Below are 12640 nucleotides of genomic sequence, written 5' to 3'. Positions count from 1 at the left end.
GAGTAGAAGGTGGCCCTAGAGACCCTCAGAAGTCCTTTCCATCCTAAATCTCTGGATGATTTTATGATTCACCTGCTTCACCTTTTATGCAGGCAATGGGAAGTGTAAAAGAAATTGATATATAATCAGGACAACTAACAATCTTCCACTGGTATCTAGATAACAGCCAATTTCTAAAGCCCCTGATCATAGACATTTGGTATCCTCCCCCACCATGATGTAGACAGGGACTTAAAAGGAAGTAGTGAGTGGAAGCAAGTTCACAAATGGGGCAACAAGCGAATCCCCTCCCTGTCCACGCCTCCCCAGGTGCCTCTCCACAACAGAAACAAAGCTGTAGCTGTGGAGGACCAACCAGTGGACAAAATGGGTGTCAGTCCATCTACATGAGAGGAGAAGCCAACACCATGATGTCCCCACCCCATATTACTACAACCGCCACAAGGAAGAAAAGGTGAGTCGTAGTTGTAGGAGACTCCCTGCTGAGGGGAACAGTGATATACAACAACTAGCTTTTTGCCTCAGCCTTCACTGACAACCACTCTTCTCACCCCTCCTGGGTCATGAGACAACAAGATGGGGACTAGGGTCTAAACCCCCTCCCACTGTAGGGAAGGATCAGGTTCGTAACCACCTGAGGAACTCGAACATATATAAGTCTATGGGACCTGATGAGACAAATCCCAGCGTCCAGAGAGAATCAGCTGATGTGGTTGCCAAGTCACTCTCTATGATCTTTGAAAAGTCATGGTAGTCAGGAGGAAGTCCCTGGTGACTGGAAGAAGGCTTACATTGAGCCCATTTTTAAAAAGGATAGAAAAGACGACTCTGGGAACTCTTGATCTATCAGCCTCAGCTCTGTGCTTGGGAAGATCATGGAACAGACTCTCCTAGAGGCTGTGCAAAAGCACATGGAGGACAGGGAGGTGATTCCAGACAGATAGCACGGCTTCACCAAGGGCAAGTCCTGTCTGGCCAACCTAGTGGCTTTCTAGGATGGGGTAACCACATCAATGGACATGTAAAAAGCAATGTATGTGATCTATCTAGACTTCTGTAAAGCCTTTGACACAGTCCCCCACAACATCCTTCTCTCTAAATTGGAAAGATACAGATTTGATAAGTGGACCGCTCAGTGGATAAGGAATTGGTTGGATGGTCATATTCAGAAGGTAGTGGTCAATAGCTCGAAGTCCAGGTGAAGAGCCATGACAAGTGTTGTCCCATCAGGGGTCCGTACTGGGACCAGTGCTGTTTAACATTTTCATCAGTGATACAGACAGTCAGATTGAGTGCAGCCTCAGCAAGTTTGCAGATGACACCAAGCAGAGTGGTACAGTTGTCACACCAGGTGGTTAGAATGTCATCCAGAGGGATCTGGACAACCTGATGGAAGTGCAACAGGCCCTGGAGAAGTGGGCCTGTGAGAACCTCATAAAGTTCAATAAGGCCAAGTGCAAGGTCCTACGCCTGGGTTGGGGCAATCCCCAGTTTCAATACAGGAAGGGGGATGATGTGATTGAGAGCAACTCGGCAGAGAAGGACTTGGGAGTTTTGATTGACAAGAAGCTTGACATGAGCCAGCAATGTGCGCTTGCAGCCCACAAGGCCAACCATATCCCAGGATGCACCAAAAAGAAGCATGGCCAGCAGGTCAAGGGATGTGATTATCTCCCTCTATTTCACTGACATGAAACTCCACCTGGAGTACTGTGTCCAGTTCTGGAATCTCCAACATGTAAATGATATGGAACTGATGGAACACGTCCAGAAGAGGGCCATGAAGATGATCAGAGGACTGGAACACATCCCATACGAGGACAGGCTGAGAGTTTGGGTTGTTCAGCCTGGAGAAGTCTCCAGGAAGACCTTATAGTGGCCTTCCAGTACCTGAAGGGGCCTAGAAGAAAGGTGGGGAAGGACTATTTCCACTGGCATGTAGCAATATGACAAGTGTGAATGGCTTTAAATTGGAGGGGGGAAGATTTAGATGAGAAATTAGGAAGAAATTCATCATAATAAGGGTGGCAAGGCACCAGAACAGGTTGCCCAGAGGAGTTATGGTTGCCCTGTCACTGGAGGTGTTCGATGGGTCCTTGAGCAGCCTGGTCTGGTGGGAGCTGTCACTGCCCATGGCGGGGGTGGGGCTGGAACTGGATGATCTTTAAGGCCTCTGCCAGACTAAACTATTCTATGATTCTAAAACAACAGTATTAAATGAAAGTAGCTTTGTGCAGAATCATACTTTATAGCAGAACAGTACCAGCTAAATTCTTCTCTTTAATTACAAAGACATGTAGAGCAGATTCCTTGGTCTAAGAGCAATTACTATAATTTTATATTGGATTGAGAAAAGAATCTCAAAATGAACCCTATTCTGACCTTACAGAAATGCACAAGTTTATAAGTATTTCTGTTTTATTGAAGAAGATGACCAGAATTTTGCCTATAACAAGAACATGCTGAAAATACCTTGCTACTTTGTAAGACAGTAAGAAGATCTTACCACAACAATATTTTTCAAAATCAGTAAGTCAAATGAACCTCAAAGAATCCTAATATTCATAGAAGAGATTAAGCATGGCTTGGTCTGATATGCTGTCTAGATATTTGCATTCTTTGCCAGATTCCTTACTGGCAGGTGGACCTGCACTGGAGGCAGTGAATAAATACACAGGCAGCATGGAACCTCTCACTATCCTGATAGGCGGCTGCTGCACTTCACCATCTCCTTTCACAACCAACCAGCACAAAGGGCAGGGAGAAGTCACAGCAGGGATACTTATGTCAACACAGGACTGATAAAGATCAACTTAATACCACTCATTCCCCAAAGCTTTGGTTATATCCCTAAGTCAATGGAGCTTTGTAAATAACTTCACTACTCTTTCACGTTCTGAAAACTTCAATCTCATACACATGCTATCCTTTTCTAATCAAACTATTTATTTGCTCACATAAAAACAATCAGGTGATGCAAACTTTATGTTTTGGACCTTTGTAGTTCGGTTAAGAATTATTTAGTTATAATAATATAGTTATCATGAACAACTTCTACGTCCATCTAATGATGGTGAAAAATCTGATTATGTGATTCCTGGTACAGCAGCTAGAAGGTAATAGTGTAAGTGATTGGTATATCTGAAATCAAGTTACAATGGAGAACTAAGAAAAAAACAAAGCAATACATACTATTTCATTAATCCCACTAAGTTTCCCAGTAGACAGCTTTGGTCTTGAAGCAGGCCTTGGAGGCGGTACAATGGTGCCTACAGAAAGAGGAGTTGTGGGTCTTGCTGAAAGAAAGCAAATTTAAGGAAATGCATATTAGAAAGGTCACTCTGAACATAAATACGTACTCATTTCAATAGAATAATTATAAGTTAAGTTTCAATTAAAAATTTCTATTTTACAAACTCCATTTTGTAAGATTTACCACTAATTGTAAATACTTTTAAAATAGGGCCATGTGACACCCCGAAAAGTGACTAAAAATGGCATCGTGGGCTTTCTCATTGCTCTCAAATGATTTCATATGAACCATTCTTTGAGGTTTGTATGTACAAAGAGGTTTTTACCAGAGTTTCCTTTTGTGTATAATCTATATAGATTCAGAACATAGGGCAATCTTTCATGTCTCACCACAAATGAAACTGATACTTGGTCCTGGATGACTTAATGGCATAATGCTGTTCATATCAAATTTTGCCCACTGAAATTCCACTGGCTTCAATAAATACACACCAGTGTCACAGATAAATTACTGTTGATTTGAAGAACACACTAACTCCTGGTTTTTCCTCTTAGCCAAGATATCAGAAGTAAAAAGCTATTAAAAAAAATACAGTCCCATTGTCCTTCTAAACCTAACAGAAACAACTAACAGATGGTGGCAGCAGTGCAAAGATGCCACTTCTACATAGCCACTTTTCTGAACAGAATAAATAGAACCGTATTTCAAAATATATGTTAGACGCTATCCAGTGAGTGTGACAGATCTAAATTTAACTTCAAAAGAGACTGATATCCTAATATAAGACTATGTTGTTTCAGCACATCCTACTGTCTCCTTCAAACTATTCTGGATGATTCTTTTTTAATTAAATCAGTTAACGTTATTTAAAACTTTTAAGTATAAAGTTTTTGCAGGCATTTAGCATAATTCTGCTGTTGTTTAAGTACACAAGGCTCATTATTGACTTGGAACAAAAGAAATTAAGCTAATACTGACCACATCCCCCTCAAGAGTTGCAAACTCAAACATCTCCAGATAAATTAACTTCTAAATTATCAGTCATTTCTTTAAAATTCTTATTATGCCCCAAGATGGCAGTCCATGCAAACCACTGAGTAGTCTGCTACAGTACCACAGGTATTCAGCGAGTCATGGCACACTTGCCCAAATGCACTTTTCCTTTGCCCTCTTAGTATGTAGCATTACTATGATATCATCCATGCACCAAATTATGGGATGTTAAAGAAGGAAGAGTTTTAAATCCAATTTATTTAATTTTATTTAATCAGAACACTTCTATACAAAACCATCTAGGAATGGAATTATTTTTGCACATTCAATCACTTAACCTTTGAGATCTCATTGCTGCCTGACATCCCACAAGAATATAATCCTATTTCTAGAAAAGCAAAGCTCTGCATGTTTAAGAGAAAGCAATGCCTTTGATAGCATAATTTGTATTTTTCTTCTTATTTCAAGCTGATTATTTACTTCATTGTTTTGACTTTGAAGGAAGTTGGTGCTAACGAGGGGTTTAGTACATTCCAAGTAAGAAGAAGAAGAAGAGTTAATTTTAACATTATGTGAGCAATAATAACCAAAAGAAAAACAAGTCAAAAGCTTGCTTTTTGGAGTCAGTTATTAGCAAAGAGCAGTACACATCGCATGCTTGCCATACCCTTATTTGTATGAGCACAAGAAGGCACTAAACTATAATCCAGTAGTGCTGAAGATGATGCAGAAGAAATTTCAGCAGCAGCGCCGGTTTCTTCAATGAATGATTGTTCACGGCATATAGTATTATTGAAAAGGTCACTTTGATCCTCAGAAGCACAGCTGTTGGAAGAATTCCCAAGCAAAGCAGAAGAGGCAAGGCAGGCATTTTCAGTTTTAAAATGAAATCTTTGGGGGTCCTTCTTGTCTGCGTTTGTGTGTCTAATTGTAAGTTCATCAGCAAAAGAAATCCACTGACTTTGAGAGCGTGAAACATTGGATAAAATACTGGTGCTCCCTGAAGGCGCTGCTGTAACACTAGATTTGCACAAAGTGCTAATAGTAAAGTCTGGTGAGGATGGGCTTGTAGACCCAGAATCTGTCTGGTATCCAAGTAAAGACTGAGATACTCTACAACCAGGCAAATCAGTGGTAGATGAGGAGGAGCTCCTACTGCGCTCTTTTAGTGTAGCTGAAGGAAAGGGGGAGAATTAAAACTAGGATCAACACCGAAAAGATAAACATTTCAATTTTCAAAAATCTATTGAATATCCACATCATGAGGATTACTAGCCACCACAAAAAATAAATTGCTCTATTTGGCTAAAAATCCCATCACTTATAAATAAAAGGAAAAAAAAAACCAGCCACATATCAAATGTACTTCATTCATACTGCCAACCTTCCATTTTGCAAGTAAGCCAAAAAGTGATTTGTTATGTTTCTTTCCACCGAAGACCCTCCTTTTCATTGCTTTCCCAGTTCCTCTAACTTCCTCCCTATTGTGGTTTAACTTCCTCTCATGTTTGCCTTTTTCTTCTTGTGTCCTACTCCAGTTTTGTTTCCTCTCCACAGATTTCTGCTTTTAATGTCTTTTAAAGTTATTTAATCAAACCTATCCTATTCTTTTCCTTCCAAAGATTTTTATCCTCTTGTCCTTAACATTTGTAATAGTAAGGCCCAACATAATTGGCTGTTCAGTAAATGAATGAAGACAGGGCAGGCAGACCTCATTTGATGTTCTTCATCAACCAGTACCTACTGAGTAACTATATGTATGAGGCATTATTCACCCCAGTCTACTTCCTCTCTTATCCTATAGTCTTCAGGATACCGGTAAATGGGAGTTTTCCACAAGTATTTCCTGCACTTGGCTGTTGCCTGTCACAGTAGATGACAACAGAAGCAGAAAATGCAGGGTTAGTCAATTCTCAATGTCTTGCAGATTGGCAAAGCTAGGAGCAACAGCAGAGTGACAAACAGAATAAAAATGGAGAGCCATACATTTAAAAGTCATATCAAAAGTACAGGTGTCCTCCCTACAGTGGTCTTTTTGTCATGAACAAGTACATGCTCTAAGCCTGCATAAACACAGCTTTCCCTTTATAAGCAATCTTAAACATAATTCAAAGGCTTTGAAATACTACTACAAATCCTATTCAAAAAATAATGTGTAAGTGTTCAAAACTATTTTAAAAATACACATGGATGAAAGTGAGGAACATAAACAAAAAGAAGCATTTTTACAACAGCTGGCTAAAAATGTCTTTTGGGTTTGTTCAAGATAACAAAGTTAGCTTAAACTTCTAATAAAGCATGACTATTCATAGATGATGGAAGTTTACTTCTGTACTGCATAAACCACTGTCTGCTCAAATATCATTGTAGTTTAAGTGTTCAATGATTAACACGCATTTAAAGAAATGTTTTAACAGTAAAAAGTAACCTGTGGGACGTGCTACGTCATGAATGCAGACATGCTGCATACCAACTCCCTTACTTATGTAACTTAAGATTTGGATTGAGATTTTCAAAGGCTTTAAGCATCAGCTTACCTATATTAATCTTGATTTCAAGGAAAATAGAATCTGATCTAAGTTGTACATTTTTAATGTCTTTAGAGCTAAGCTGCAGGTTACTGAGAATCAGAATTTAAATAAGAATACAACATATACAAATCCCATATATTTTCCCCAAAAGCATTAGTAATTTGTTGTACTTTAGGACAGTCACTTTTCTACTTAACTCCATATGTCATTTCACAAACATAAATATCTTTGTTAATTCCTAGAACAACAATCCTTTAAGTAATTATTTAGCAGATCAAGTCTGCCAAGCACAGATGTCTTATATCTAAATCTGACTTATGCCTACGGGATGTTATATTCCATGAGTTTCAATGAAGTGTAGTGGCTGTGGGAGTAAGCCTCATGCTGGTATGAGAGCTTGGATAGATGACTCCCCCCAGGTATGGCTACAGAGAATGTTACAGATCAAACTTCCTGTCAGTACTCATCAGCCAGAGTTTATTTCCTCCACTGTTATGCTGCTGAGAGGGACTGTACAAATATTTCCCAACCTGCTTTTACTTCCCATCCAGGTATTGCAATAAACAAGTGGATACAGTTAACAACCACAAGCACAACTAATTAAGCATCCTCTGCCTTCCTCTACAAGGCTCTGACAACAGATAGTAAAACAGATTATTTTGAGAAAGTAACATTTCTTTCCAGCATATTCCATTTTTAAATATCTCTCTGTCTGTCTATCTATCTATCAAATCTTCAAATACGTTACAAATCTGGATCCACTAGCCAATAATGTTGACTGGTTATCTAATAAAGGAAGAGGCAGTCTAATGATTTCCATAAGATATATCTGCTAAAAAAAAACCAAAACAAACCAAACTTCTAAAGAGCACAAATTTGTAGTCAAAGAATAAGTTCCACTTAAAACCTAAAAGGTTACACAAGCAATGCTGGTTGCTGCTTAGAGGACATGACAAAGCCAAGAAGAATTAACACTAATTGTGCAGAGTTACCCTATTGAAACATATTTTTCCTTACTGTTCTCCAATCTATGTTATCCATTACAGAGGAAAACAGCTAGAAAGCCATGATTGTGAAGAAAGAGTGAAGTCTGTTATAATCTTTGGAATATGAATATCTAACTAAAAGAAACAGAAAACACTTCTCTTATTAGGCACATGGGAGAAGAGTCTCTATATTAGAACAGCAGGGGCTGGAAAATAGATATGCAGTAGGTAAACTGAAAAGAACTATGAAAATACTGTATCTGATACTGTTAGTGGATTGTAGATTCTGCTTTAAATTCCCTGAGAAAATCCACATAAATAATAAAAGAGTGTGAGTGTGTGTGTCTATATATAGATATATCTATCTCATGAAAGCCTGCCAGTGTCCTAGTCCCACTGATATCCTCAAAAATCCTGCAGTCAAAATTCCCTTGAAACACCTGCCTCCCAGTCCTGCCATTTTTATCCATCTCCCCTTGGATTATGCCCACAGATCTCCTAACAGAATGATAGTTTCCTGCAAGAAACAGGCTCCTAACAGCAAAGATCTGCAGTACCTTTGTACTACATAGCTCAATGGACCTTCCTTGAAAGAACCATCCCAACCCTCACTGCAAGCTCAGCTTGTCTGACAATTGCTGTGACAACCCTCATTTAATCTCCTAGTCCTACCAGTTGAAATAACAGAATTCTATTCCAGATGGTAATCATTGTTTTTGGAAAGTGAGAGAAGGTGATAAAAAAGGCAGAAGCAAGACAGAATTTTCCTAACATTTGCAGTGTTTCTTCTTCCCCCTTGCTCTCTAGCCTGATTTACTGCACCCTCAGCTTATAACATAGTACACTGCTTCACAAAGTTCCTTTATTTCAAAAGTCAAAGCATGTCCCCCTGCAATAACTAAAAAAGCAAAAGCAAGAAAAGCTGAAGTATATAGAGAAAACATTTTCTACTGTCATCTATTTTACCTGAGGAGGATGAGGATGTCAAGGAAGCTGAAGAGGAAGATTCAAGAGAACTGCTGAAGAGTGGATCCCATGCCAGGAGGTCACTGTTCCCCTTTCTATATTAAGCATTACAATTGGAATATAAATGAGACGTATACACTCATAACAATCAAACTACAACTTCGGTAGTAGTTTGATAATATAACATGATAAATACGTTTGCTAAATTATTCTCTATTAGTTAGTATTTACAAATCGCAGGTCAAGAAACCGGTTTACACCTAAGGAGGCTATCTGAACTGCTACCTTGGTGCAAGTTGGTGTGTGGACATAATTCATATGTCACTTAAATTATTGCCATTTTCAAGCAGACATATATCTTCAAATCCTTTAATTGCAGTATGTTAATATATAAGCAATGCATACAGACCTGTTCTAATCTTGTAATCTTAAACACTTTACAGTGGAATACTGTATGACAGAAACTAAACCTATCCTATTTAAAACCCAAGATTTTAATGAAAACTAGCAGTTTGTAATCATGTAATGATAAATATTAATTGAAGCAAATGCATTAGAAGGGGAAAAGAAATTAATAGAAGCCTACGCTTTTTCATAATTACTCATTAACTCTTATGATGCAATAGATGCCTGACTTAAAATAGCAGTCAGTTGATATTTCCACTGAGTTTCTAAGTGCATTTGGCAGAAATTTAAATTTGAACTTACTCATTAGTTGGAGCAGAAAGCTTTGATTTTGTTAACTCTTCACCTAAAGACATAACACAGCATTATCACCAAAGCTGTGACACTCTACAACAGAAATTTCAGTTTCACTGTAAAAAGGCAGCAAATATTAATGGTTACAGTATGAAACTAATAATGAATTATTAAAACGGAAAAGAAAAAATCCGTTTTTTCTCACAATATAAATTCAAACACTCCCGAAATAGCTTCTAATATGAGAGGACTATACAGAGCAATAAGTTTTGGAAGGAAGTGTTCACTTGAATTTTCTTCCTTAAATTATACTGTTTACATTAATATTATCTTCAGCAGATCTGGCTTGATTTCCCACTAAAAAAACCCACACGGGATAGAGACTAATGCTTTGTCCTCTATCTCCATCACCATGTTCTATGTGTTTGACTACAAAACACAGAGAGTCCCCCTGTTTGGCTCTTGCAAGCGTTCCTCAAAACTGTCACAGCCAACCCTGTCTGTTTCCCAGAATAGGGAGCAGCCGAGGGTATAGAAAAAAGAGGTCATTGGGCGTTTCTACTAGCTGTATTGAAATTTTGATCAAAAAAACCTTAATTGTGGCCTTTGAATTTACTGTGAGTAGTTCAAAGGCACACATTACTGGAGTATCTAGAACTCATAAGAGATGTATTTTTTTCTATTTTAGATACATATACTTAAGAATTTTATTTCTCCAACTGTTTAAAAAAATTACTTTCACGCCATGTGAAAAAAAGAAACAGGAATAAACTAGAAGTTAAAAATTGGCACTTACTGGATGAATTTCGATTAATTTGTGCCTGAAACAGGAAAAAAAGTTAGGAATAAATTATTTTACCAATGGTCAAATAAAACACTTCGCAGTCCCAGCATTCTAATTTTCACTGAACTTGCTATGAGATATTTGCTTTCAATACCAGGCCAAACATTCTAAGCTTGCAGAAGACCACAACACGAGCCAGAACAGAACAATCAGTGCACTCGTGTCACGCCAGTAAGAAAAGGCTGGAATGAACACTGTAGAGCTGACGAGGGAGCAGTATTACTAAATCCCTTTACAGGCTGGGGCAGTAAAATTAAACAGCTTATATGTCACATGCTGTATATGAAAAGAAACATTCCTGAGGTTTTCCCAATAATCCCATCACATACTATGCTTACTTGATTTTAATCTAAAAATGTGAATAAAAGCCATTCTGTACTTACAGGACTGTGTCTCTGCTTTCAAAATGTGGGGGAAAAATAAAAGGAAAAAAAAATCATTATTTTAATATGTTATCCACAATATTTTCCTTAAAATCAGAGCTGTTCTGATTCTGCAGACTGGCAGAATACATACAATAAAGCTGCATGGTGGAAGTTACATGTATCCATATTAAATGATCTATTTTAAAGGTTTGTATATTGTCAAATACTAATTAATACATCCTATTAAAAGCTATGCTCAGCTAACTCCACAATGTATTCAAGTGTCTTTTGGTGGCAACAGCAGAAAGACAAGGACTGAGCACTCCCAAGACTCAAAGGAAAATTAAAATCTGAGAAGCAAGAATTACTTAATGTTACACTGCACCAAAGATGACCCTAGTGCACAAGCAAATAGTACCGCTGAAACAGAATCATTGAACTTTAACCTAGAATAAACTCTGAACAGTAAGACACATTTTTACACTGAAGATTCTTCACCACTTTGTTCTCTACGCATTAAAAATACAACGAACAAAATAACTTACAGATATTGCTGGAGAAAGAGAGATGTTTCCTATGGACACTTTTAATTCGTCCAAGGAAGGCATGGTGTATTGAGAGCTATTATTTGGCTGGACAGGTTTTATTTCTACATGGAATCTCCTGGGTTCATCATCTTCAGAGTCAGAATCACTGGATGAATAGAAGTGGTTCTCTTTGGTATGTTTTTCTCAGTTAAGGTGGAAACACTTTAAATTCACCTGACTAATCCATTTTGTAAAGACTTTCTACAAAATGATCACATGAAAAGAATATCACAGATTATAGAATAGTTAAGGTTGGAAGGCACCTTAAGGGACCATCTAGTTCAAACCCCCCTGCAATGGGCAGGGACAATCCACTAGATGAGGCTGACCAAGGCCCTATCCAACCTGGCCTTGAACACCTTCAGGGATGGGGCAGCCACAAGTTCCCTGGGCAGCATGTTCCAGTGTCTCACCACTCTCATAGTGAAGAAATTCTTCCTTATGTCTAGTCTAAATCTGCCCCTCTCCAGTTTATAGCCGCTCCCCCTCGTCCTATCACCACATGCCTTTATGTACAGTCCCTCTCCAGCTTTCCTGTAGGCCCCTTTCAGGTACTACAAGGTCACTATAAGATCTCCTTGGACCCTTCTCTTCTCCAGGCAGAACAACCTCAACTCTCAGATAAACAACACTAAAGCTCTTTATGCACTTTTATAAACACTTCATATATATCCCCTGCCCCAAATTTACAAATCAGATATAAAATTTAGTTTTTATATTCCATTCACCTTTATAATGATATTCTGTTCTAAAAGGTGCTAAGTCATGTAACTGAAAAACTGCAATATATGCCTTATAACTGAACAGCTGCATATTTGAAGGCATAAGGATAAATGAAATATTCTTCACTAGCAATACTTCTGTATGTTACATTTTTTGCCAAGGGAGGTGGTTGAGCCACCTTCCCTGAAGGTGTTTAATAGATGGGTGGACGAGGCACTGAGGGACATGGTTTAGTGTTTGATAGGAATGGTTGGACTCGATGATCCAGTGGGTCTCTTCCAACCTGGTGATTCTATGATTCTATGATTTTGTAAGAGTCAATTAGTGACTCTAACACATTTATGAAAAATGTACAAATCCTTTTAAACCAAGTGGTGAAGGAATGCCCTTGCCTTTTAGTCAGGAGTGAAATGCCCATGATACCTCTACCTAGCATTAACATTAGAGGAAGCAGCAGCAGCAGTGGCAGCCACCCTTACTTGTCATTTTTGGAGAGTGGCACTGAAAATTTTGCAAGAAAGGATGGCAATTACACAGAAGGCTGCACAGTAAACTGAACACCATCATCTGCTTAAAGTATTGTGATCCCTGGTAAAAAAGTAATCACAACGACAACTCAGTCCTTAAAATAAGCAAAACATACAGACGAATTTAGTCTTTGTTCTTTATATGCACAGAATCTGCATTGAGCAA

General features: G+C 38.3%; 1 protein-coding gene across 5 annotated transcripts in view; it reads right to left on the bottom strand.

The window, feature by feature from the left end:
- Positions 1–12640, bottom strand: part of FCHO2 (FCH and mu domain containing endocytic adaptor 2) — a 91774-nt gene that overhangs the window by 19739 nt on the left and 59395 nt on the right. For 3 of the 5 annotated variants that reach the window (XM_069881128.1, XM_069881124.1, XM_069881125.1), the window contains exons 13-18: positions 11171–11361; positions 10225–10249; positions 9438–9480; positions 8730–8824; positions 4914–5420; positions 3193–3296 (exon numbers count right to left, since the gene is read on the bottom strand). In XM_069881128.1, coding sequence (XP_069737229.1) covers positions 3193–3296; positions 4914–5420; positions 8730–8824; positions 9438–9480; positions 10225–10249; positions 11171–11361 — 965 coding nt within the window. The remainder of the gene's footprint in view (positions 1–3192; positions 3297–4913; positions 5421–8729; positions 8825–9437; positions 9481–10224; positions 10250–11170; positions 11362–12640) is intronic. The other 2 variants (XM_069881126.1, XM_069881127.1) reach the window with 1 other exon arrangement.

This window comes from Phaenicophaeus curvirostris, chromosome Z (genome assembly GCF_032191515.1).
Source record: "Phaenicophaeus curvirostris isolate KB17595 chromosome Z, BPBGC_Pcur_1.0, whole genome shotgun sequence".
Lineage (NCBI taxonomy): Eukaryota > Metazoa > Chordata > Aves > Cuculiformes > Cuculidae > Phaenicophaeus > Phaenicophaeus curvirostris.
Note: the sequence above shows the minus strand (reverse complement) of the source record. Positions and strands in the feature narration are given on the sequence as shown.